The 22,925-nt window shown below is 45.8% G+C and overlaps 2 protein-coding genes across 2 annotated transcripts; both read right to left on the minus strand.

Moving 5' to 3' along the window:
* Positions 1 to 11: 11 nt before the first annotated feature.
* On the minus strand, positions 12 to 3,870 carry LOC119224921 (derlin-2-like). The gene is made up of 7 exons (XM_037482394.2): positions 3,592 to 3,870; positions 2,942 to 3,007; positions 2,791 to 2,864; positions 2,511 to 2,604; positions 2,046 to 2,241; positions 1,778 to 1,868; positions 12 to 1,390 (listed from the first exon to the last, which is right to left on the minus strand). Exons 1-7 carry the CDS (start codon positions 3,679 to 3,681, stop codon positions 1,333 to 1,335), a joined length of 669 nt encoding a protein of 222 aa, XP_037338291.2. The 5' UTR covers positions 3,682 to 3,870; the 3' UTR covers positions 12 to 1,332.
* Positions 3,871 to 4,108: 238 nt separating this feature from the next.
* mmp11a (matrix metallopeptidase 11a) lies at positions 4,109 to 19,387 on the minus strand. Its single transcript, XM_037482310.2, has 8 exons — positions 19,103 to 19,387; positions 10,281 to 10,495; positions 8,024 to 8,167; positions 7,605 to 7,738; positions 7,167 to 7,396; positions 6,555 to 6,759; positions 6,113 to 6,373; positions 4,109 to 5,978 (listed from the first exon to the last, which is right to left on the minus strand). Exons 1-8 carry the CDS (start codon positions 19,205 to 19,207, stop codon positions 5,860 to 5,862), a joined length of 1,413 nt encoding a protein of 470 aa, XP_037338207.2. The 5' UTR covers positions 19,208 to 19,387; the 3' UTR covers positions 4,109 to 5,859.
* Positions 19,388 to 22,925: the final 3,538 nt, after the last annotated feature.

Here is a 22,925-nt window from a genome sequence, read left to right on the forward strand (position 1 = left end):
CCCCCCGAGGATCGAGGTGCGACTTGGCAGCAGCTCGCATGTCATTTTTAATGTTAATATTGTGTTCTGTAGAAAGAAAACCCCCTTTGTGCCCCCCCCCCCGGCGTGGAGGAGCCAGTCGCTCGCTTTGACCTCTTGAACAACCACGTAGCCAGTCTCAGATAATATATATATATATATATATATATATTGTTATGTTGTATTTGGTGTTTTTGTACATTTTAATAATTCTTACAAAACAATAAAAAACAGTGAGAGCTTGTGTTGTTTATTTAAAAACCTCTTTCTGCAATAACTTAAAACCTAAATACTCACAATGATTCAGCTTTTATTCACTTTATTTTATTAGTTTATTCACAAGCTGAACGTTTCACTGGTTTGTTAAAAGCTAAAAAGGAACAAATGTCTCCGATGGTTTTGTTGCAGATGAAAGTGATTCGTTTCTAATGTTTAAAACGTACAGATTAAAATAATCTTTCATTGTTCCTCAGAGGGTGACTCGATGTCTGTAGCGCCCCCTTCAGGTCAGATCAGACACACGAGAGATCCACCTTAAATGTTTTAGCTGAACTGGTTATTTATTTAAAGGCCTTTGACCCCTAACGATCGTCACTGGCTCACACACACACACACACACACACACACACACACGCACAAACACACACGCGCACACACAGGGACTTGTTTTGAGTTGTTGTGCTAAGCAGTTTCCATTCTGTTGACCAGTGTCTGACCCACAAAGGCCTCGGGGGGGAAAGGGCAGCGTGTGCAGAGGGGCGGCTGGTTATTGCATCACATCATTTATCTGATGCTTTTATATTAAGTTAATTTAAACCATAGAGACACAAACTCAGAAGAACAAGGAACATAAAAGTACAATTTTTCATCAAATAAGCAGTTTCATGAACATAAACATGTTATGGATAAGAACCATTATAAGTCCAGTTCAAGGTCTACAGTTAGTGTTTTAGTGGGGGTTTAGTCTGAGGGGGGGGGCAGGTGGTTCAAAGCACTCTGATCTGCTGATGAAGTGCACTAAAGATAAAATGTATGATTATTATTAACCGACGTGGTGAAACATCGACAACATGCTTTCTGTTTGATGCTGAGAATCATCTCGACTCAGAGGTCCTCTTGGAGACCATTGACGAAGGTGACGTTGTCATGGCGACACGTTGACCAGCTGCTCCACAGGGGCCCGTTAAATTGCTTCTGCTCCACTTTGGCAGTAAGTTACTACCCATAATCCTTAGGGGCCCGGGCTCATTGCTTCTTTAAATAACACATTGTGTCGTGTTGTCATTGAACATTCCTGATGGGGGGGGGGGCGTCTTAGGCGTCCTGGGGGAGGCGGGAGTCTGGGTCCTCGGGCCGGTCGAACAAGGTCCGTCTGAGGGGAGAGAACCGGGTCAAAGGTCAAAGGTTTTCCTCATAAACGGTTTATTAGGAAATGTTTGATGTCACCTTTGTTACTTTGTGCAGTAAAATAAGATTCTGTCCACACCGCCTTCCTCTTACTGAATATATCTCTGTCCTCCAATGAAAAGCAGTGACCTGAATGTGGAGAATCTAGAGAGCTGTCAATCACAGTAAGCCCCGCCCTACGGCATAGTCTTTAGAGTCGTTTTGGTCCAAAATTCTCTTTAAAAATAAGATATTAATAAAACACATTTGTTTTTAGCACTCTGTGGTCCTAAGTTTAGGATTTTCTGCCCGATCGTCTCTTTCTTTGTTAATAAAGAAGTTAATAAGTCGATAAAAATGAAAGTTCTCTCACAGAAGCTCCGGCGTGGTCAGCAGCTTCCTTCCTCCCGGCCGCTTTGGAAACACGTCTTCCAGGAAGTAGTACATGTGACCGACGGTGATGCCTGAGGAACACACACACCAGTCAGCCTCTCCTGCTCCATCGCCATGGCAACACACACTGACGTCTATTCAGCCTCCGCCCCGGTACGAAGCATCTCCGCCTTTAAATCTGCTGCTTTGATCATTCAATTCAGAAGAAGAAGAAGAAGAAGAGGAAGAGGAGGAGATCAGAGTCGCACCCAGCAGGTCGACCACCACGGAGTTCCCGAGGAGCAGCGAGAAGGCGGCGAGCACGAAGGGGAGGAACGGCGCCCGGAAGGAGAGGAGGCCGAAGAGGCTGATGGAGACCCGCGGGTTCCTTCTGCTCCACACGTACACCAGCATGACCACCAAGGCCGGCCCCAGCAGCAACACCTCGGAGAACAAGGCCAGCAGCTGCAGCGCCGTTTAAGACAATTTAAATGAAGTTAAACGACTCAAAACCACGAGGTATTATTTGATTTAATTAAGAAATATGGATTTCTCTTGAATAATTAAATTGATGTCAAATCTTTCTCACAGCTAGTCAAGTTTATTTTGTTTTTTTCACTATTTACTGAGATAAGCTGTTGGTTTGGTTTGTTTTGGGTGATATTTAGTGGGACTTTGTAGAAAGATGAGTTTAAACATCTTTGATGATGTAATAAGTGCCGGAGGAAGGATACGCTCATCACGGCTCCTCCGAACACGAAGAAGAAGACAAAGTCCGCCGTCCTCCCCCGGAAGCAGCCGTCCTCCAGCAGGCGGCAGTACCGGTACCTGGGTCGGGTCAGGGAAGCAACCAGAATCCACATGTTCTCTTTTTGTCTCATATTAGCCCATTTCTCCTTTTCTAATTTTCAAAGATTATCAAGTAAAAACTATAACAGGGAGTTGTTCACGTAACATTGAGATCGACGTCGGGAAACAGAAAGTAAAACATCTGAGACGTTTAACAAAAGATACAAAAAGATGATGTTGAAAACGAAACTGAATCCAGGAGAACCGAAGAAGAGGAAGCTGGTTACAAGGCGCCAAATCTGAGAGAGAAAGAGGGATCAATAAAGATGAAAAATGACCACGAAGCGAAGCGGCTCAACGTGTGGATAAATGCTACCTGGAATCTTCTGATGATCAGGTCCGGCTTAAAGTACAGCTGCAAGGGGGTGATGACCTCCAGATGCTAAAGACACCACTTATTAGTATTATATATATACATATATATATACTGTATATATTAGTACATATACATATTAGTAAATATATATATGTATACGGGGAAACTGCTTTCATCCGTCACGTGACTCTGTAGTTTAAATCTCTAGTATTTACCTCGGTTTAAATCTCTAAGTTAAATTGGTGGTTATTTCATATTTCAGGATCAGGTTTATTGCCATAATGTGTCAGACATACATCAAACCTTTAATGATAACTGACACGTCACCTGCTTTCATTCTAGTCTCTAATGACGCCTTCATTCATTCATTTCTTACACTTTAGATTCAGCTCTGTGGTTGTTGTTGGAAGCTCACAAAACTTTACACATATATATATATATATTCTAAAACCACATGAGATGTTTTAAATAGCATAAATAAAATAACATGAGGAAAAAAATACCAACAACAACAACAGTAAATAAAACCAAATGATGTCGAATTGAATGTTTCTTCTTCTTCGTGTATCTAAATGCTAAGAGGTCAGAGTTCAAACTCGGCTTTTTGACTCGTTGTTGTTGTTGTTGTTGTTGTTGTTGTTGTTTCTTACCACGGCGGCGGTGGTGAGGACGCACGCGGTCGTGTACGCGCGCGTCACCGCGGGGATCTGCAGGTACTCGTGCGTGAGGCTGAGAGCCATCGATGCTGCTGCTGCTTCTCTGACAGACAGGAGCTGCTCCCTGAGAGGCCCCGCCCCGTCCTGCCCGCAGCAGCCAATCAGATCCTCCCGTCAATTAACGCTATCCACCCCGATGCGGGGTTTCATACACGTTATCCTAGTTTATAACCAGAATAATATTCATTTAATAAGATACCTTATTTATCTAAAATACACCTGTGCTTGTATTTAAATTATAATATCATCATTTTTTCATAATGTCCATTTTAAATGACCTTGCTTTATTAAAAAAATTCTTAATTTTGAATTATCTTAATGTCTTAATTCAGCTCGAATATGTAATAAATACAATGTTTTTAAACCAAGGAACTGATCCCATTGATTTGAGCATTGAGTTCTTCATTCTTTGCATTTTCATCTTAGCTGAAATGAAATAAACATACACGGTCAAAAGGTTATGGTTTTATTGATAAGAAAACAATACACATTTCATTCATTTCAATGCACAGGATTTTAGACAAAAAACATAAAGACATGTATGTACATGGAAGGGGGTTGTGTATAAATACTCGTATGAGACTCGTCAGCGCCCTGCACTGAACAACTAACATCTGATCTCAGCTCAGCGGGGCTCAACCTGCGGGACGGGGCCCACGCAGAGGTCGGAGCGCGGCGTCACTGGGTCCCAGAGAGGAGGAAGAGTCCTGTGATGAAGTTTCTAAACCACCTTTGAGTATTAGTACCACGGAACAAAAATACTTCAGGTATATTTTCTACTGACTGCACTCCAAATATCAAAAGTAAAAGTAAAACGTCCCTTTTGACTGATTATATAATAAAATATACGTTATTATGGCACCAAATACATGTGATTATAGGGAGATGTTACAAATATTTAGAGGGAAAACAAGTATTTTGTCAAACAAATCGTAGAAGAAAAAAACTAATTAGTCCCAGTGAAGGAGCCAGTCACAGCTGGATCAGATTAAAGATGATGAAGGAGGAGGAGGAGGAGGAGCCGAGTCTGTTCTCAGTGATCTGGTTTGAGAGACCTTTGACCTTTAGCTCCTTGTGTGTTTAACGTAGACGTCGTCTACACAAATACCTTCAATTGTACTTGAGTAACTGTGTTTTTGACACCCAGCCGCCGCTGTCCCTGAACGCACCACGGCGAGGTGACGGAGGATCATCTAGCGTGAGGCGGAGCAGAGACGGTCGTGCTGTGGGGGGGGGGGGGGGCGTCCTCCAGGTGGCGCCCTGGAGCTTCTCATCAAACCGCCCTCAGACTGCTGAGGAGTGACATCACCTACGAGAGCGTCATGACGTCACGTTGGAGGAGTGACATCACAGCGGAGGCAGCAGTGACGGTATCTTCCTCCTCCTCCTCCTCCTCCTCCTCCTCCTCCTTCCCAGTATTCATTAAGACTCCACATTGAGTGACATGCAGAGGCAGCGTTTGTGTTGGTTACATAACATCTAAAAGGCCTAAATACGTCTTTTCTGACAGGAACCTTGTTGTTTTGCCCAAATAAGGAAAATAAATATGTTCATAAATCACAGACGCTTCACTTAGGAGTGAGAACCATATTTGTGTCCAGAGGGATGGAGGTTAAGCGCTGTGTGATATTTTGGAATCGAGTCTCTTTTTTGAAGGGACCATATATGGACTGAGGAGGACGTAAAAACGCTGTATACGTCTCTGGTAGAGACCTGTCAATCAGCACCTAGCCCCGCCCTTAATCATCACCTGCCTCATGGTCAATTAGTGACCTGTCAATCACCCTGTAGCCCCGCCCTAACTCTAAATCAGTTTGCATAATACTAATAGTACGGTGATGCTGTGGATGGGATTTGTGGTCCGACCTTCTGACTCCTTCAGGACCTGAAACCCAAACGAGTCGGAAGTGGAAGCTGTGGAGCAGCGCGTTCTACTAATAAGAAACTCTGAATCAAAGAGAAACGACGTGACCTTTTGTTGTGATTCACGCTTCAAACACCAAATGAAAAGCAGCCCCCGGGGGCCCAGCTTCTCACCTCGTGGTGATTAAGACCAACAGAAAAATGTGCAAAACGGATCCGGGTGAAGCTGCACGGGAGGCCGAGTCCGTCCCTGACGAGTGAGACTCCACAAACGGAGCAAAGGGGAAGAAACGTCTCTGCTCCGAAAACCGGACGTGACCCCCCCCAGCGGTGAAAGACTCATGCGCTCCTACAGCCGAAGAAGTCCACGCCGACGTAGCGCGGGTAGCCCTCCAAGGAGTTCATGGCAACCGGGTCCAACTTCCAGTACTGGCGCCCGCGGATGAAGTGGGCGTAGCCTGACAGAGAGGAAACGGCCCGTCAGCCAATGGCGTAACGGCTGATGGAGTCTGTTTTATTTACACCACATCCATCACAGAATCGTACATTCATACGTCGTTTTTAAAAGTTGGGTGCGGTCGGCGCGAGTTACCGTAGGCGTCCCTGAAGGCGGCGTCCACGTCGTCGGGGACGCCGCTCCAGTCCTGCATGCTGCGCGGGGGGGCGGCCTCCACCCGCCGCCGGTGGGGGCTGAACCTCCAGTAGCCGCCCGACCCGAAGAAGTAGGTGTCGAAGTCGGCGTCGTGGCCCCAGCGCAGCGCCGCCCGGATCCCCGACGCCGTCAGGCCCAGCCCCCGGACGGGCTCCGGGCCCCGCACCTGCATCTCGGCATCGAACACCCAGTAGTTCTCACCTGGGGGGGGGGCGGGGGGGACAGAGTGAGCGACCTGAAAGCACCTCCTTCTCCATATTCATTCTTTAGTAGATTTCATGTAAATATGTAAACCCCCCCAGAAGCTCTGTGTGCATGAACATTTCTACACCTGTTAAAGCTTGACCCCCCCCACCCCCCCGTTTCCTCGCCGACCCCCCACCTTGAAAGAACCAGATATTCCCCGCCTTGTCTTCGAAGGCGGCGTCGATGGTGTCCGGAATGCCCCTCCAGTGGCGGGAGGCCAGCGCCGGGTACCCCCCCTCCAGGCGCCCGTCCCGGATCCGCCACACGAAGCCCGACTTGAAGAAGAAGAGCTCGCCGCGGATCATCGACGCCGCGTCAAAGTCCGTCTGGCAGGCGTCGGGCTGGGGGAGGGGGGGGGACACGGACGTAAGGTTTATTGTGGGGGGGGGGAGCTCTCGGTGAGAAGTTCTACAGGAAAAAGAAGGATTCCTTTTCACTTTGACCCGTGACTCTTGAGGTGGTTTATTCCATATTATTCCAACGCTGAAAACCTTCTCTTTGATAAAAAACTACTGTCAACAGTTTAGGGAAAGACTGAGCCTCTATTTACATAATGAAAAAGGGAGTAGGAATAGTAGGGAACGGCCTTTGAGATGAGAGAGAATCCAAACGTTTTTACTCTGGTGGAACAGGAAGTTCTGTTCAGTCAGATGCAATCTGCCTCCTCGCCACTAGATGGCACCGAATCCCACTCGCTGCTCCTTTAAAAGACTCGGGACAAAGTGACTGCTGCGTGGGCTCCACTCACGTTCCTGATGATCTCGTTGGTCTCCGGGTTGGGTGGCGGCGGCGGCGGTGTGGGCGGGACCCGCGGCCGGGCCCCGTAGAGGTACTGGATGCCGCGCGTGTCGTCGTCGCTCAGCCTCAGCGGGTAGGAGAAGGAGTAGTACGCCGACATGACGGCTCCCGGCACGCGGGAGTGCTGCAGGCCCAGGACGTGCCCGAACTCATGGGCCGCCACCTGCAGGAGGTCCGTCCCTGAGAGGAGGAGGAGGAGGGGGAGGAGGGGGGGGAAACCACAGGGTTCAGATGGCGTTTGGGGGAAACGTTTGTTTGACCTGATATTCGCAACCAGTGGACCCCCCACACGGATAATTGTTTCTTTTGGCTGCTTTCTAAATATAATACATAATGAAATAATAATGCATCCACATTTATCTGTTTTAGCTTGCAGTTAAAGACCCACCCATGTGGTTCCCGAGGGTCCAAGCCTCGTCGTAGTCAAAGTGGATGTCGCCCTGCCGGTGCGTTTTGGGGAAGAAGGCGTGAGCGAGGATCCCACCCGGGCCGTCGAAGGGGAGGTTGTCTCCGTGCCAGTACCTGCAGGTCCGTAAAACAAACGCTCCGGTGAGATTAAAAAAACACTCTGACGGTTCTAATTATCCTCCAATTATAATCCAATTCACATTGATTGTTGCGTTCAACTTACAATCAGTGACCCAAATAGTGCCAGTTAAATATGAACAAAAGTTAAAACAGAAAATATTCACATTCCACGACGCTGAATCAAGTAGAAATGGTATTTTGTGGTCGACAGACATGCGATGAGTCACTTTCTAAATAGCGCCTGTAAGACCTTTTCTACCCCCTTGTGGCCCCTCCCACCTCGTGAAGTCGATGCGGATGTCGGCCTTCGGGCCCTGGACCTCGGTGAAGGTCAGCGGCGTGACGTCGCTCCAGATCTTCAGCGCCTCCTGGAAGACGCGTCGGACCTTCTCCTCGCCGATCTGCCAGGGGAACCGGACGATCCTGCAGCAGATCAGTGCAGGCGTCACACAGTATAGAGAGGGACCGCCATGTCTCATCGATCACAGGCTCCTCCCCCTTTTTCAGATACGACCCCCCAGTTTGATCAGGACAAAAAAAAGCTAAGAAAAATTCTTATCTTCAGACTCAAAGTCCTCTTTGTGCCCAAAGTCAACATGTTTTAATCCGTGTAAAAACAGTTTAAAGTATAAAAACTATACGGGTGTTGAATCCGTTTGAACCACTAACCGCTATCTAAAACATGAGCTTTGTTTAGCCCTGTTTCTGTAAATAATACAGCTGTTTGTTTTTGTATGTTGAAGAGTAGTTGCCACCAATGGCAACCAAAGGCGAAGAAGTGGTAACCGATTTCTAAAAGGTTGATGTGGAGCCTTAGCATTGGACCGAGCCAGGCTAACTGCTTCACCCCTTTTCCAGTCTTTGAGCTAAGCTAAGCTAGCTGGCGAATAACACTTTTGTGCCAAACAATCAGGCTCTTCATCAGTTCCAAAGACATGAGCGAGATGAAGAGGAGGGATTGAACCGCTGTGGTTGAAGTACGGAGCTGTCAGGACGTGTTGGGCTTGTACTCATTGCAGTGCTCCTGGCGATTACATGTTAGCACAGATTCTGCACGGTGAAACCAGACCTGCCAACCGCATTGCTCCAAAACGTTGCATCGCGAAGACGATTGCTTTGGGATCACGGTAAAGATATAAAAACATGCACGGAATGCTGATTAAAAAGAATCAGAAGTGTTGCTAGGCAGACTTTGAACTGCCTCAACGGTTTCTAGTCTTTATGCTAAGCTAGGCTAAATACATCCCAACTACAACTCAGCGCACAGACGTCCAATTGACATCTATTGTCTTACACCCAGAAAGAAGGTGAATAACTTTATTTAGTGACAATTACTCATTTCAACCCTCTGTCAATTCTGGATATGAGATCTTGACGTAGTTGTTTAATTTTCGTGACGGTGTTCTCGTCACCCCAATATCCGCTCGGCTTCCTACATGCAGGTTTCGCTCCAGAACCTTCTGCACAAGATCAAATGAATAAATTCATAAAAAGGCCGACCTGGGGGCTCGTTAGCGGCGCTCCCCTCTCACCTCGCGTTGGAGTCTCTCAGAAGGACGCGGGGGCCCCTTCAGGTCAAGTATGGCTGGACTCAGTGGGCCTTGCCTGGCTAACCACTTCACTTTGTCAGGTGTCACTCGGAGCCTTTCATCTGTCCCATTCCAGCAGAAGCTTATTAGTCTGTGGTTGGTGCTGCCCCCCCCCCTTCTCTTAATGTACGTTAAAGAAAGGACTACAATGAAAGGGACCCCGGGAGAGGCAGACAGAGAGGCAGCAGCCCTCAGACGGAGGCTTCAGATGAAAGAAAACCAGCCCCCCCCCCCCCATCAGATTATAATTTGGTTGGTTTTCTAAGTATACACGAGCTCTCCGTGCTTCATGTCTTGTGTTCATCAGCCCATGTGTCTAAAAATAGTTCCGTCCCAGCTGCAACAGTCATCATTTAGAGCCGTTAACTTCATATAAAAACAAAACCTTTCTTAAACCTGTCCATTCATCCGGCCTCTAGGGGGCGGCAGAAACAAGGTGACATTGACCAGATATGTTACATCCACACCACCTATCCTCCCTTTTACAATTCACTGAATTACACACCAGTTGTTTGTGTCCAGTCCTGTTTCTCTTTAAACTCTGTTTGTGTTCTCCACCGACTCCAGAGTGAAACGTCTCTTTAGCTGCTAAATGCTCCCCTTTTGTTGTTTGTTTCTCAGCTTCTTCTCTGGGGGGGGACACGCACCGTGAAGAATCTTTAAGCTGCACTCGCCGGTTCCTGAGCTTTCGACCAGATCAAACAGTTTTATGGCAGGCGGAGCTTGCGTAGAACTGCAAATGTCAAGTATTCTTCGCGCTTGTCACGCATGTTGTCTTACACCTGCTCTCCTTTCTATCATTTATTTTTTTACGCCAAAAAGTGACAAATTTGGACACAAAGTAAATTCATTGAACTTGCAACAGGAAACACATATTTGCTGCTTAGCGGTCTCATGATGTTGTGAATGAGACAAATGAGAGCAGCTGATGGGGCGCGTCTCTGTACCTGTAGGTGAGGTCCGTCTTCTCCAAACGTCCTCCGTACAGGACGAAGCGTCTCTGGCGGTGGCGTCCCCGGTGCTGGACCTCCTCGCGGGTCGGGTAGTCGGGGACGCCGCAGCGAGGCCGGTTCCACGCGGCCGAGGCGTTTGACGGCTGACCCGCCTCCTTCACCAAGTCCTGAGCGTGAGGAAGCTTCCCCCTCTTCTTCGGGTCGGGGAACTTAGAAGTTAAAGAAGTAGACAATACAAAAATAAACATGGTGGAAGTCTTGTCACACTTGTTGACGTTGCGTGTTTGGTGGGTCCCAGTGTGTGTCGTCGCCCCCCCCCCTCCCCCGCCGCTCCACGCTCCACCAGATCCAGAGGAAATTGGTTTGCTCATTTCCACTGAAGCACATTAAAGAGAGTTGCAGTGCTTCACTTGCTGCTGGGTGTTCTCCACCTATCACACAATCATGTCAACTTCCTTTTCCGCTACACAGAACAACTTGTGGGAAAAGACGTTATCAATTTATCCTGTAGAGGCGATGCTAATTACTTTTATCTTCAGAGCCGGTAAATCATCATCTTGTATAACGCTGCAAAAGTATTTTCTGTAGAATACTTTCCCTCTATGAAATACTGCATGTTAATTAAATTAAGAGACGTGCTGGTTAAAATATGTCTACGCTTCTGAGTTAAAACAATGCAGCAACCTCTGCTCCCATAGACGTCTATGAGGAAATTACTCTACTTCTGTGTAGTGACCAGCAGGGGGCGACTCCTCTGCTCCCATAGACGTCTATGAGGAAATTACTCTACTTCTGTGTAGTGACCAGCAGGGGGCGACTCCTCTGCTCCCATAGACGTCTATGAGGAAATGACTCTACTTCTGTGTAGTGACCAGCAGGGGGCGACTCCTCTGCTCCCATAGACGTCTATGAGGAAATGACTCTACTTCTCTCTTGATTTATTCCCTCAGTAAACATTGTAAACATGAGTTTATGGTCTCAGTCTCTAGTTTCAAGTCTTCTTCAATGCAGCATGATGTTCATTTAGTGAATTATGGTCCATTTAGAGTCAAACAGACCATAAAGCAGGGGATGATTTAGGGCGGGGCTTACTGGGATTGACAGGTTACTACACCACTCCTCCTCATTTCATATATAGTTTCACTTCCTGTTCATTGGTTGCCAATAAAACATCTCCCCCCGAGCCGTAGCTCCCCATGGAGGCAAAGCCATCAAACTAAAAGGATATCAACTGTAAGCGTTTATTTGGCTCCATCAGGTCCGTAGGGTGCACGGCTGGCTGGTCTTAGGTTAAAGGGAACAAAACCCAGCAGGATTGATGGAATGTGCTCCAGACTGCAGAAAACACGGTGACTGATGGGCCTGGACTAGAGAACAAATAGCACACCCCCCACCCCGCGTTTCACTTTGTTTAAACAAGATGTAAGCTGCTTATTTTGTGGCGCAAAGCACTTTACTCACATTGTGGGGGGGGGCTTTCTGCTCTGCTTCTTTCCACTAACGGCTTGTTGGTGTCGTGAACGAGCTGAAAAAGGAACCCCAGAAAACAAATGGCTTCTTGTTGAGGTCCTTTCCTTTGTGAGGTTTATCTGAAGCTCCTCGCACGAGTCTGAAGGCCGCTGACAGGAAGCACACACAGCCTGGAATTCAGTTACATCAGTTTGCTTATTTTGAAGACATTTATTTACCCTCGGGGGGGCTATAGGCCTGGAGGAGAAACAGGCCATTGAGTTCATGATCTCAGTACTGTGTAGGAAGATATTTAAGGCTTATTTGGATATTCTTTGCACTCCTGAAAAATGATTAAATGAAATTAATTATTTGTTGACCCTGTGACTTTTATTACTTATTTAACTATGAAACCGCTTGTTTGAAAGGGACTTTAGGGTTAGTGAATTATAATTAATGATGTGTTTTCCTTTCCCTCCGTGGAAAAAAGTTAAAAACAACCTTTGAAAGGCTCCTGGGGGGTGGGGGGGCGCTGCTTTGAAGCCGTGTTCTGATGAGTGGGTTCGTGGTTCGCTGTGTGAAGTTAAATGCACATGAGGGATGTGAAGGATGCATTCCTGCTCAAGGCTGTTTACGCCTTTGACAGTTGGTGGTGTAAAGAAATAAAAGCTGTGTTCTGTGTAGTGACCAGCAGGGGGCGACTCCTCTGCTCCCATAGACGTCTATGAGGAAATGACTCTACTTCTGTGTGGTGACCAGCAGGGGGCGACTCCTCTGCTCCCATAGACGTCTATGAGGAAATGACTCTACTTCTGTGTAGTGACCAGCAGGGGGCGACTCCTCTGCTCCCATAGACGTCTATGAGGAAATGACTCTACTTCTGTGTGGTGACCAGCAGGGGGCGACTCCTCTGCTCCCATAGACGTCTATGAGGAAATGACTCTACTTCTGTGTAGTGACCAGCAGGGGGCGACTCCTCTCCTCCCATAGACGTCTATGAGGAAATGACTCTACTTCTGTGTAGTGACCAGCAGGGGGCGACTCCTCTGCTCCCATAGACGTCTATGAGGAAATGACTCTACTTCTGTGTAGTGACCAGCAGGGGGCGACTCCTCTGCTCCCATAGACGTCTATGACGAAATGTCTCTTGATTTATTCCCTCGGTAAACATTGTAAACATGAGTTTATGATGTCAATCTCTAGTCGCCCCCCCACCCTCTCCTCCCTTTGTTAGAGGACCTGGTCACGGGCTGACTGTCCCCAAAAAAACAAGAGCGTGCAGACCAAAGTCGCCTGCCTGATCCCAATCTTTCAGGTTCATAAAACATAAGGCTAAGTGGTGGGTGAAGTTTCAAAGAGGGGGGATGAAAAGAACAAACCTTGTGGTTAAAGGAACAACCCCCTCCCCCACCTGTCTGTCAACTGCTTTGTTTGACCTGTCTGACCCTGCTCCAGGGTTCACAGCCGCGTTCAAGGTCAAAACAAAACAAAACTACTGTGTCTCTGTGTGTGCTTTATTGGGCACTTTTAAATGTCATACTGTTATTATTATTATTATTATTATTATTATTATTATTATTATTATCAGAGCCTTGTTCTTATAAATGCAGCATTTACTCTAAACTTTAACTGAAACCAGCGCGTCAGTCCGTCTCTGAGCACCAATCAGTTCATACTGTAAATCTTTAAAAAAAAAAAGGCATCGAACCAGACGAAGTGGTGAATTTGTAAACAGAGTAAACAGACGTGTTCTTAATGGAGCTCTGAGCCTCAGAGGGATGATGCACATCAGAAAGGAGGAGGAAATCATGTAAAATAAGGAAATGTTGATTGTAAAAATATTTTATGATACAAAGAGGAGGGAAAGAAGATTTATTCCTTCTTACTCATAATTGGTGTTATTTTAACACTGAATATGTTATTCACAATAACGTTATGAGCACATCTCTCGTCAGCCTGGAGATGCCGTGCAGACGCACCGTGTGCGGACACGTTTCCACAACGTTTCTGCTGCCGGATCCCCCGCGCTCACACAGGGAGTCATCTCAGTATTTGTCCGTGCATGTAACGAAGTCCTCCTCCTCCATCGGCGCCGTCATCACAGCTTCACGTGTTCCCGGAGCCGAGGAACCCTTTCACGAGGCCTTCGGGCTCTGTGGGAGTTTACGTCTCGTTGCCAGGCTTCTTGCTCTCTCAGCAGAAAGACTCCTTCCATTGTCTGCTCGGAAAACTTTACGTGAACACGGCACCGTCGCAGAGTCACCTGAGCCCCCCACACAAACCACCCCGAGGTACAAAGCAAACTCTCAACTTCATGCAATTTGAAACCCCTGCAGTTGGAAGTTTATTGCCATGAACTTTAGCCAGATGTGTTTCTACACATATAAATTTGAAGTGTGAAATAATTTTTCACACTGGATAAAAATCCACCAACACCCGGCTTTTGTCTTTAAAAGAAATGCCATGCTTTTTTTTGCAATAAATTACCAAAGTTGACCATATTTAGACAAGATGTCTGTCAAGATGTCTGTAGCCCCGCCCTAAAGCAGTGCTTTATGGTCTATTAGAGACCAAACAAACAAACCAAACCTAAAACCTTCTCTGCAGAGGTAAAAATAACTCAAACAAAGGCTCAGAGACCAATTTGTTCATCACATACCAGAATGCATTGCATCCTCAACCACATGTGTTTTGAATAAAATAAATCGGGAACTGCTCGAGAAGCAGTAAGAAAAGATGAAGTGGAAAGTGGCTCCAAATAAAAAAGAGGAAATTACAAAACTTGATGAAAAAATTCCTCCTCCTGTTTATTGATTGTTTTGAAAGAACTAGAAGTGCCTGATGGAAGCCTCAGGATGTCCTAACCGTCCAAACCTGCTAACGGGATCCAGGTGATAGGAAGCAAGTTGTGAGCTAGTGTTTACAGGAGCAGAATGATAAGGTTTTTATGAGTGTGGGCTCTCAGATGGAAAAGAAAGCGTTGATTTTCATCAACAAATACCCCGTTATCTTTATCTCGTTATCTCTATCCGCCTGACTCTACTAATCCAACAAATCATCTGAAAATCAGAAGCCCTCCCTAGATGAAGATGATCCAAATAATCTGCTCCGATCTCTTATCTCTCCTTCGGCTGAGACCTCTGACTCGCAGACCTTCTCTCTGTCTAGCTGCAGGATGACGAATGAGTATTCCATCGTTATCGCTAGCAGAATACTCCATCGTTAATGTTAGCTCGTTCTATCGTTATTGCTAGCTGCACCCTTCATCTTATCGTTAGCTGGTCATTTTATCGTTATCTAGTCATTCCATCGTTAGCTGGTCATTTCATCGTTAGCTAGTCATTCCATCGTTAGCTGGTCATTTCATCGTTAGCTGGTCATTTCATCGTTAGCTAGTCATTCCATCGTTAGCTAGTCATTCCATCGTTAGCTGGTCATTTCATCGTTAGCTAGTCATTCCATCGTTAGCTGGTCATTTCATCGTTAGCTGGTCATTTCATCGTTAGCTAGTCATTCCATCGTTATTGTTAGCTGGTCACTCCCTTGTGTTTTATTTAGCTGTTCGCTCTATTGTTATTGTTAGCTGGTCATTTCATCGTTAGCTGGTCATTTCATCGTTAGCTAGTCATTCCATCGTTAGCTGGTCATTTCATCGTTAGCTAGTCATTTCATGGTTAGCTAGTCATTCCATCGTTAGCTGGTCATTTCATCGTTAGCTAGTCATTCCATCGTTATTGTTAGCTGGTCACTCCCTTGTGTTTTATTTAGCTGTTCGCTCTATTGTTATTGTTAGCTGGTCATTTCATCGTTATCGTTATGCGTGTCATTTCAGTTGGTAAAATGCACACAGCATCTTCAAAAAGACTTCTGTCTTTACAGGAAATAGAATTGTTTGGTTTAGTAAAAGTTGGTGAAATGATTAGCTGGGTCACAATCGATCAAGCTGCAACATTCTGCATTGATGTGAGGTTTTAATAAATTTAACCACCGTGACCATTCTGAAGAACTGGGCCATTGCTGACAGCCCCCCCCCCCCCATCACCTTGTTAGTGAGTTCGAGTCTGGGGGCTCCACACGTTGGCTAACAAAAGCTTGCACCTCATTATGTATCATCAGCCACTCACGGCCCGGCGCAGCTGTGACCTAGATCTATACTCGCTGGGAACCGAGGGCCCGCTCAGATGTCACCTTTGCTCCCACGGTTCCCCCCGACCAATCGCGTCACCCGAAGACATCGACGTGATGGTGCAAAAAACGGAGAGAAAAGGAGAAGCCACGGACTCAGGGTCTGTTGACAAAAACAGTTAGCGGTTAGCTCCCCCTCTTCCCTCCAGAGAGAGAAAACAGGCACTTTGTGAATCCCCTGAATGCCACAGACATCGAGGCCTGTCCGGACCTGTGTAATCACTTGCTTTTCTTTCACGCGGGGGGGAAAATTGACTAAACTGTAGATTAGACTTTGTAGCTAGATGACCAGTAGACATAACAACGTTGTCATTATAGGTGCAACGCTGCTCTGTTAATGTTGTTTTTCATCTGTGGAAAGACGAGTCGCCACCTTACGACTTATGACTGCTGCGAATTACACGGTGGAGAAGAAAATAACGAAAACACTTACAAAAAACGCATTCAAATCAATCAGCACGGAGGAAGACTCATGGTTGTGCCAGGAGACCTTAGATTAGGTTCATGACTCTTTAGAATGAATCTGCTTTAAATGTGTCTCCCAGGTCGGTTTGATTGCAACGTAAAAATAGCCACTTATTCACAGAACTAAAAACAAACGTCTGAGAATAAATGACGTTACAGCTTATCGAGACAACGTGGACATGAATAAAAGGATTCCCGTACGTCCTTTCGCCTCCGTGTTGTGAGTGACCCACTACACCCAAAACGCTACAGCCAGGGTTGCCCAATAGGTCGCGATCAACCTGTCAATCTCGAAGGCAGTACCGAAACCAAGGCTAATGCTAAAGGTAATGACCCAGAATGGGAGGGAGGCTTATGACAGATCTGACCCTTCTGACACATGAGAGGGGGGTATGTATGAAAGACTCCCATTTCATAAGGAAGCTCATTCTCAGTCACTCAAGCATGACGTTTCTGACGTACAAGAACCATAACAAATCGCCGGTCATGCCGGATACCCAAAGTATCTTGGATTTTTCATAATATGTCCCCTTTAGGTTGACAATATAGAGGCAAACACCTCCTAGATCGAAGAACAATGTGGTAGGGCGACGGTTGTGCATGGAGAAGAGAGGGCGCGCCGCTAACACAAGGTTGGCGGTTTGAACCCTGGCTGCTCCATGTCCCATGTCAAAGTGTCCCTGAGCAACACACTCAACCCCAAACTGCACACTACTCCCACTGGGCATGGGTTAAAAATATCATTAATAATCTATGCGATTAATGTGGCCGAGATTAATGCAACAATCAATATTTTAACATACATTTGTTTAGGCTAAGCTAGCTGCTAGGATACTTCCAACGTTACCCTGCGCGGCACACAGTCTGCAGAGGACACCACTGTGTCCCTGCAAGGCCGTGGTTTGAAAACGTCCTGCTAATTGTGGGGAGATTGATGGCACTTCAAACACAGGCTTGAAATGATGGAGAGTTGAGAGCAAAATGTGCAATTCATTCATTCATTTTTTTAATCTATTGGCAGCTAGTTTAAAATGCAATGTAAGTTGCTTTGGATGAAAGCATCAGCTAAATGTAATGGTAGTGACCTGTCAATCAGTATGTAGCCCCGCCCTAAAGCATCCCCTGTTTTATGGTCTGTTTGACTCTAAATGGACCATCATTCACTAAATGAACATCTTGCTGTATTGAAGAAGACTTGAAACTAGAGACTGAGACCATAAACTCATGTTTACAATGTTTACTGAGGGAATAAATCAAGAGAGAAGTAGAGTCATTTCCTCATAGACGTCTATGGGAGCAGAGGAGTCGCCCCCTGCTGGTCACTACACAGAAGTAGAGTCATTTCCTCATAGACGTCTATGGGAGCAGAGGAGTCGCCCCCTGCTGGTCACTACACAGAAGTAGAGTCATTTCCTCATAGACGTCTATGGGAGCAGAGGAGTCGCCCCCTGCTGGTCACTACACAGAATGCAGCTTTAACTCATAAACCTTTGACTTGACTCTAGAACTAGAGGTTTCTGCCCTATGATAGGACCAGTTGTTGCTCCCACTGAGTTAACGTGCAGAACATGGTGTGTTTACATCTGAGGAAAGCTCCCCTCAGAAGGTCGCTGCTTGTTTTGCAACTGAGCTCCAAACATCTCTCACCATGTGACAGGTCCAAACCGATTCCCTCTCCCGCCTCGTAAGAATAACAAGTCCACACGCTCCTCTCAGTGCGACCGCATTCTTTTGTGGACCTGCTTATCTGACAAACTCCTTATTTTGATGTTTACCTGTAAACAACGTGCGACCACGTAAATATTACAACCAAAGGTTCTGGAGTAGCAGCATGGGGTCCGCCGTGCAAAGTGATGCTGATGAAGCACGTGACTACTCGCTCAGTAGCCCCATGTTGGAGGACCCCCGGGGGGTTTATGGTGTTGTTGACTAAACGCCTGTGAGACCTGTTATTACCGCTTCCTGTCCTGCAGACTTTATGTGTTCACTGAGGCAGGAGAAAACTCCCGTGTCACACAGGACAGAAGACGTGACTGTTTCTTCTCCTGCTGAGCAGACACAAAAGTGACCAACACATGAATACTGATGACAGTAATCTGTTCCAAGTAAGAGCAGCTGAGCAACAGTTACCAGTGGTAAAAATAGCAATTTCTTCAAATACAACATTGCCATTGATGCAGGGGGGGGGGGGGGGGGCGTGCGTCTGCGCGTGCGCGTCTGCACGCGTGCGTTTCTCTGCAGAAAGGTTTGACGGTTAAAACCTTCAATCAATGAGGATGAAATTTAGCTGCAGCGAAGAGATCCAATGCGGCTGGTTGAGTCCGCACAAGAAGAACAAATGCAAAACAGCGTGAGTGCGTGCACGTGCGCGTGCATTTCCCTGCAGAAATGTGACATGTGAGGACAGAGGGCTACTGCTTCGAGTGTGAGTCACTTAATCCTCAAAGAAATTCTTCAAACACCAATGAGGGTGGTGGGATGTTTGTTTGGATTATAAAGTCTGCACAAGAAAGTTACAATATCGTGCAACCGTGCGCGTGCGTGTGTTTGAGCGTGTGCGTGCCAACACTGGAGATTCCTTTAAAAACAATTTCCCAAACGTGCAACAGTTCAGACGAGAACGAGTCCTTCAAACAAAATCAAAACTTTAGCAAACTTTTGTTCCCATTTTTATCAACTCCTTTGCGCCATGATGAAAGAGATGAAATGCAACTCACCGGCGCCGCTTTGTACCTGCTGGGTGCCCGCGCCGGGAGGCACAGCGCGCTCGGGAGGCATTGCAGCGCAAAGACGCAGCAGCACACGGCCACGGAGCTCCGCATCCTCGGGGGCGCGCGGGGCAGTGCCGGCTCTGGCGCAACTGTGCAGCGGGTGGCGCAGAAAGCCGGGCGTCACAACGGCTTCTTCCCTTTAAATAGACTCTGATTTCTTTGTTCTCCTAGAGGTTTTTTTTTTCTTCCTTTTCTTTTACAGCCCGGGGCTGATAATACCAGCCGCGACCACGTGACTCTTAACCCTTTCTGCGCCTCCCGCACGGCAACTCAAAGCAGATGATGACGGCTTCGTGTTTTTTTTAAATTATTTTCTACCCACCAATGGTATTACATATGATGCTTGTTGATCTTTATTAATATTCGGTATACTTTCACAACTTCCTCGGTACTCAAACACCAAATAAAGGTGTTTTATCTCAACATTTGAGATGAACAACACCGTCTCCAACACCGCTTTTTAAAAATAGTTTATTTACTTTAAGTAAAATCTTCTCAATGAGCGAAATTCTTACTCCATAAATTCATTTAACATTTTTGGATCACTTTATTTCGAGATATTTATCTTTGGACAGAGATGCCGAAGACAGTTAGGAGTTAAAACAAGTGGGAAAAATGTTTAATAAAATATACTAGAATAAACTAAATATAAATACAGATGTTAATGTACGTCCTCTGTTCTGTGAAAGTTATTTTGTTGATTAAACCTAAATAATAATTATAATTCATTTGACTTCTAAAAGAAAACACACATGAAATGACTTTTTGTAAGCAGACATATATGTGAGGATACGTTTCATTACCCAGAATGCAACTCAACAGGCAGCCGCACAGGTGTGCTATGCTAGTAGCAGCTAATTTGACCATGAACCTCGAGAGGTTTCACTCCTTTATAACTCCACACTCCCTGATTATTTTAATTTCCATACTTTCCATTTTCTGACTAAACTTTTTACAACCCGAGGATACTTTTCAACAAATCTGCCTCTGAGCAAATTAACTACTTTAAAAACAAAGGGACACCGTAGAGATGTGAAACATGTGGCGTCAGAGGATTAGCTTAGCTTAGCATACAGGCTGGAAGCAGATGGAAACAGTTAGCTTGGATCATCCCAAAGATCCAGAAGAATCGTACCAACACTTTCAACATTTTTTGCAAGAAACAAGTTGTGTCTTGTTGTTGTTGTTTGTTGTTGTTTGTTGTTGTTTGGTTGGCGCAAACCAACCAGCTGAAACAACAATAAGTTTCATCTGTGATCAAGCTTCCCGCTTCAAAGCCTCACCACCTTCTGATTGAACAATCTTCTGATGAAACAAACCAAATGTTTACTAAATGTCAAACTACGGATGAAAAGAGGAGCCGTTACAGAATGCGATGCAGGTTTCATATGAGAACAGAACCAGCGTGGGAGCTGTTGATTCATTTTCGCAGCTGGAAGATTAAATGCTGCACCGTCGACCCAACCGGATTTTTCTGACCCACTTCCAGAAACCCCCCCCCCCCCTATGTGAGTCATTTTGAGATCACTTCTATAATTACAACCACCAACAAAAAGAACTCAGCGAAACTGTGTGACGGCAGTCAGGTTTCTGAAGGCTGTTTAGACGAAAAGGGCTGAAACGAAATGTGAGTGCGAGCTGCACCACATCAGGCCCGTTATCTGCTGAGCGTAATGAGAGAGGAGAAAGGGAAAGGCTCCACGGAGCAGTCGCTTCTGGACGGGAGGCTGCAATCAGGTTACTGGATGCAGATGTGTTGCGTACGGAGGCCAATTAGAGCCGGATGACCTCACCCTCTCATTTGAGCTATTGGTTTGTCGAGTGACACGAGATAGTTAGACAACAACATGTAATAATCGTGAATTAGGCTGAGTTCCTGTTTTCAACAAAGTGTGCAACAAACAGCAGCGAGGGAGACGGCGTGTGCTCACGTAACAGCCGACACGTGTTGATTTCCACCTGTTAGATGAAGACAGGCCTCACAACAACAAACCTCCCAAACTACATACATACAGGCAACAAAACTTTGTTAGGTTTAGGAAAAAGATCGTTGTTTGTGTTCAAATAAAAGACAAAGGATCTTTTATTGAAATATTGAAATGTGACAAATAGATCAGCGTTGACCTCTTGTTTTATGCCTCATCAACTTCGCTTCTGACTAAGAGAAGAGCTTCAGTTTGGATTCATTTATTTTATAGCTTTTAATGCAAAAACACAATTTCATGTCATTTCCTCAAACGTTGAAGTATTTGTTTGAAGTAAATCTTTTTATATTGTAATCATTGTGACTGCGTGAGGTGATGCTGCAGTAATAATCAGTAATAGTGAGTAGCTCATGAGCCTTAATAATGCTTTTTATATTCACAAAAAAATGCTAAAATCTCACTCATTTTCCATCATTGTTTGTCGTTTTTTTAAATTTTAATTTTCAGATGGAACTAAAAGGATGAGTCCATTTCGTTTTGTACGTTTGATCTGTGGCAGGTTTGATATTTGACTGTAAAGTTTTGCACAAACTCTTCATTCCCTCAAGTTAGCCGACTTTAAACTGCTGTTGCATCTCCTAAATGAACCTTCGCTGGTCTTCAGTTGGATCCTAAAAACAAGCTCTCTCGTGTTCCCTACAGATGGTCCCAATACATTTTCCTCTTCAGTACTTTTTACAAGAGGTGGCGGCAGTCCAACACATGACAGCAGCTCTCAATTAGAAGAGAAAGAGGCCTGGAAATCAGGATCCGAGGTCACTGCCAAGTCCACTAAAGACACAGGAATCTGCCCGAGTGACACTGGTGCAGGGAAACGCTGACTGATGCAGAAGGATGTCTTTTAAAGCACAATAAAAGGACGCCCATTCTAAACAATGGTTAAACATGCTCAGTAGGCACGATAACGAGTAAGATAACCACATAGGAAAATGCTTTTTGAAGCGTTCCTAATAGCCACAAGGTGCTGGCTCCGAGGAAGAGCCACTTGTATTTTGATGACCTGGGCCATTTGGAAGACGTCTCAGGTCCTTTACTGAGGTAAAAGTACTGATGCTGCACAGCAAATGTCTTCCACAGTCCAAATATGGTCGCTTCCTGTTCACTGGATACAAAAAACAAGACTCAAGGTTTCAATAACGCAGTCCACAAACCAGTGGATGACGTCCTCTCCTTATAAATAGCATATTGGCTAAACCTGTCATGTAGACAATAAGAAATCTGTATCCGACAGCTCATTTTTATCAGCTTAAAGCACACGATACGTATCTATGATCCCAATCTGACAGCTGCACGTTAACGTCGGGCTTTCATCTGAATCTGTTTGTGTTGCTGAAGCCAATCTGAGGGTTCAGATGGAAAGATTTAGTGTTTCCATCTGCTCCTGATGCAGCAGCTGTTGGTCCGATATGAATGGAATCTGTTTATCACGTGTGCAGATCATCTCCATGGAGCTCTGGGTTTTCCTTTTGTTAGAAACGTCAAACAAACAACCAAAGTGTGTGTGTGTGTGTGTGTGTGTGTGTGTGTGTGTGTGTGTGTGTGTGTGTGTGATGGTGGTTGCTCATGCCAAGGACTTGACTTGGTTAACCCTCCAGGCATCAGGACGCCCCTCATCTCTCACGTGCACATTTCATAGCAGCTGGAGCCGAGCGCCCGTCCTGAAGATGGTTGGTTAGATCCTGCAGCAGCAGGTGGCTTATGTGCCCTTGAGCAAGGCACTGTTGACTGACTGTAGGCTCTTGTTCAGCAGCTACGGTACAAAAGTGGATGGAAGAAATTGTTCC

Source organism: Pungitius pungitius, chromosome 5, assembly GCF_949316345.1.
Source record: "Pungitius pungitius chromosome 5, fPunPun2.1, whole genome shotgun sequence".
Taxonomy (NCBI): domain Eukaryota; kingdom Metazoa; phylum Chordata; class Actinopteri; order Perciformes; family Gasterosteidae; genus Pungitius; species Pungitius pungitius.

Bases quoted from the DNA above. Each gene is read 5' to 3' on its own strand.
- LOC119224921 (XM_037482394.2), bottom strand. From the start codon at position 3,681: ATGGCTCTCAGCCTCACGCACGAGTACCTGCAGATCCCCGCGGTGACG. The intron at 2,865-2,941 runs GTAGCATTTATC...TTTCTCTCTCAG, and splicing joins TGATCATCAGAAGATTCCAG to ATTTGGCGCCTTGTAACCAG. The intron at 2,242-2,510 runs GTATCCTTCCTC...ACGGCGCTGCAG, and splicing joins TCGGAGGAGCCGTGATGAGC to CTGCTGGCCTTGTTCTCCGA.
- mmp11a (XM_037482310.2), bottom strand. From the start codon at position 19,207: ATGCGGAGCTCCGTGGCCGTGTGCTGCTGCGTCTTTGCGCTGCAATGC. The intron at 10,496-19,102 runs GTGAGTTGCATT...TTAACTTCTAAG, and splicing joins GCAGGTACAAAGCGGCGCCG to TTCCCCGACCCGAAGAAGAG. The intron at 5,979-6,112 runs GTAACTCGCGCC...CCTCTCTGTCAG, and splicing joins CGCCTTCAGGGACGCCTACG to GCTACGCCCACTTCATCCGC.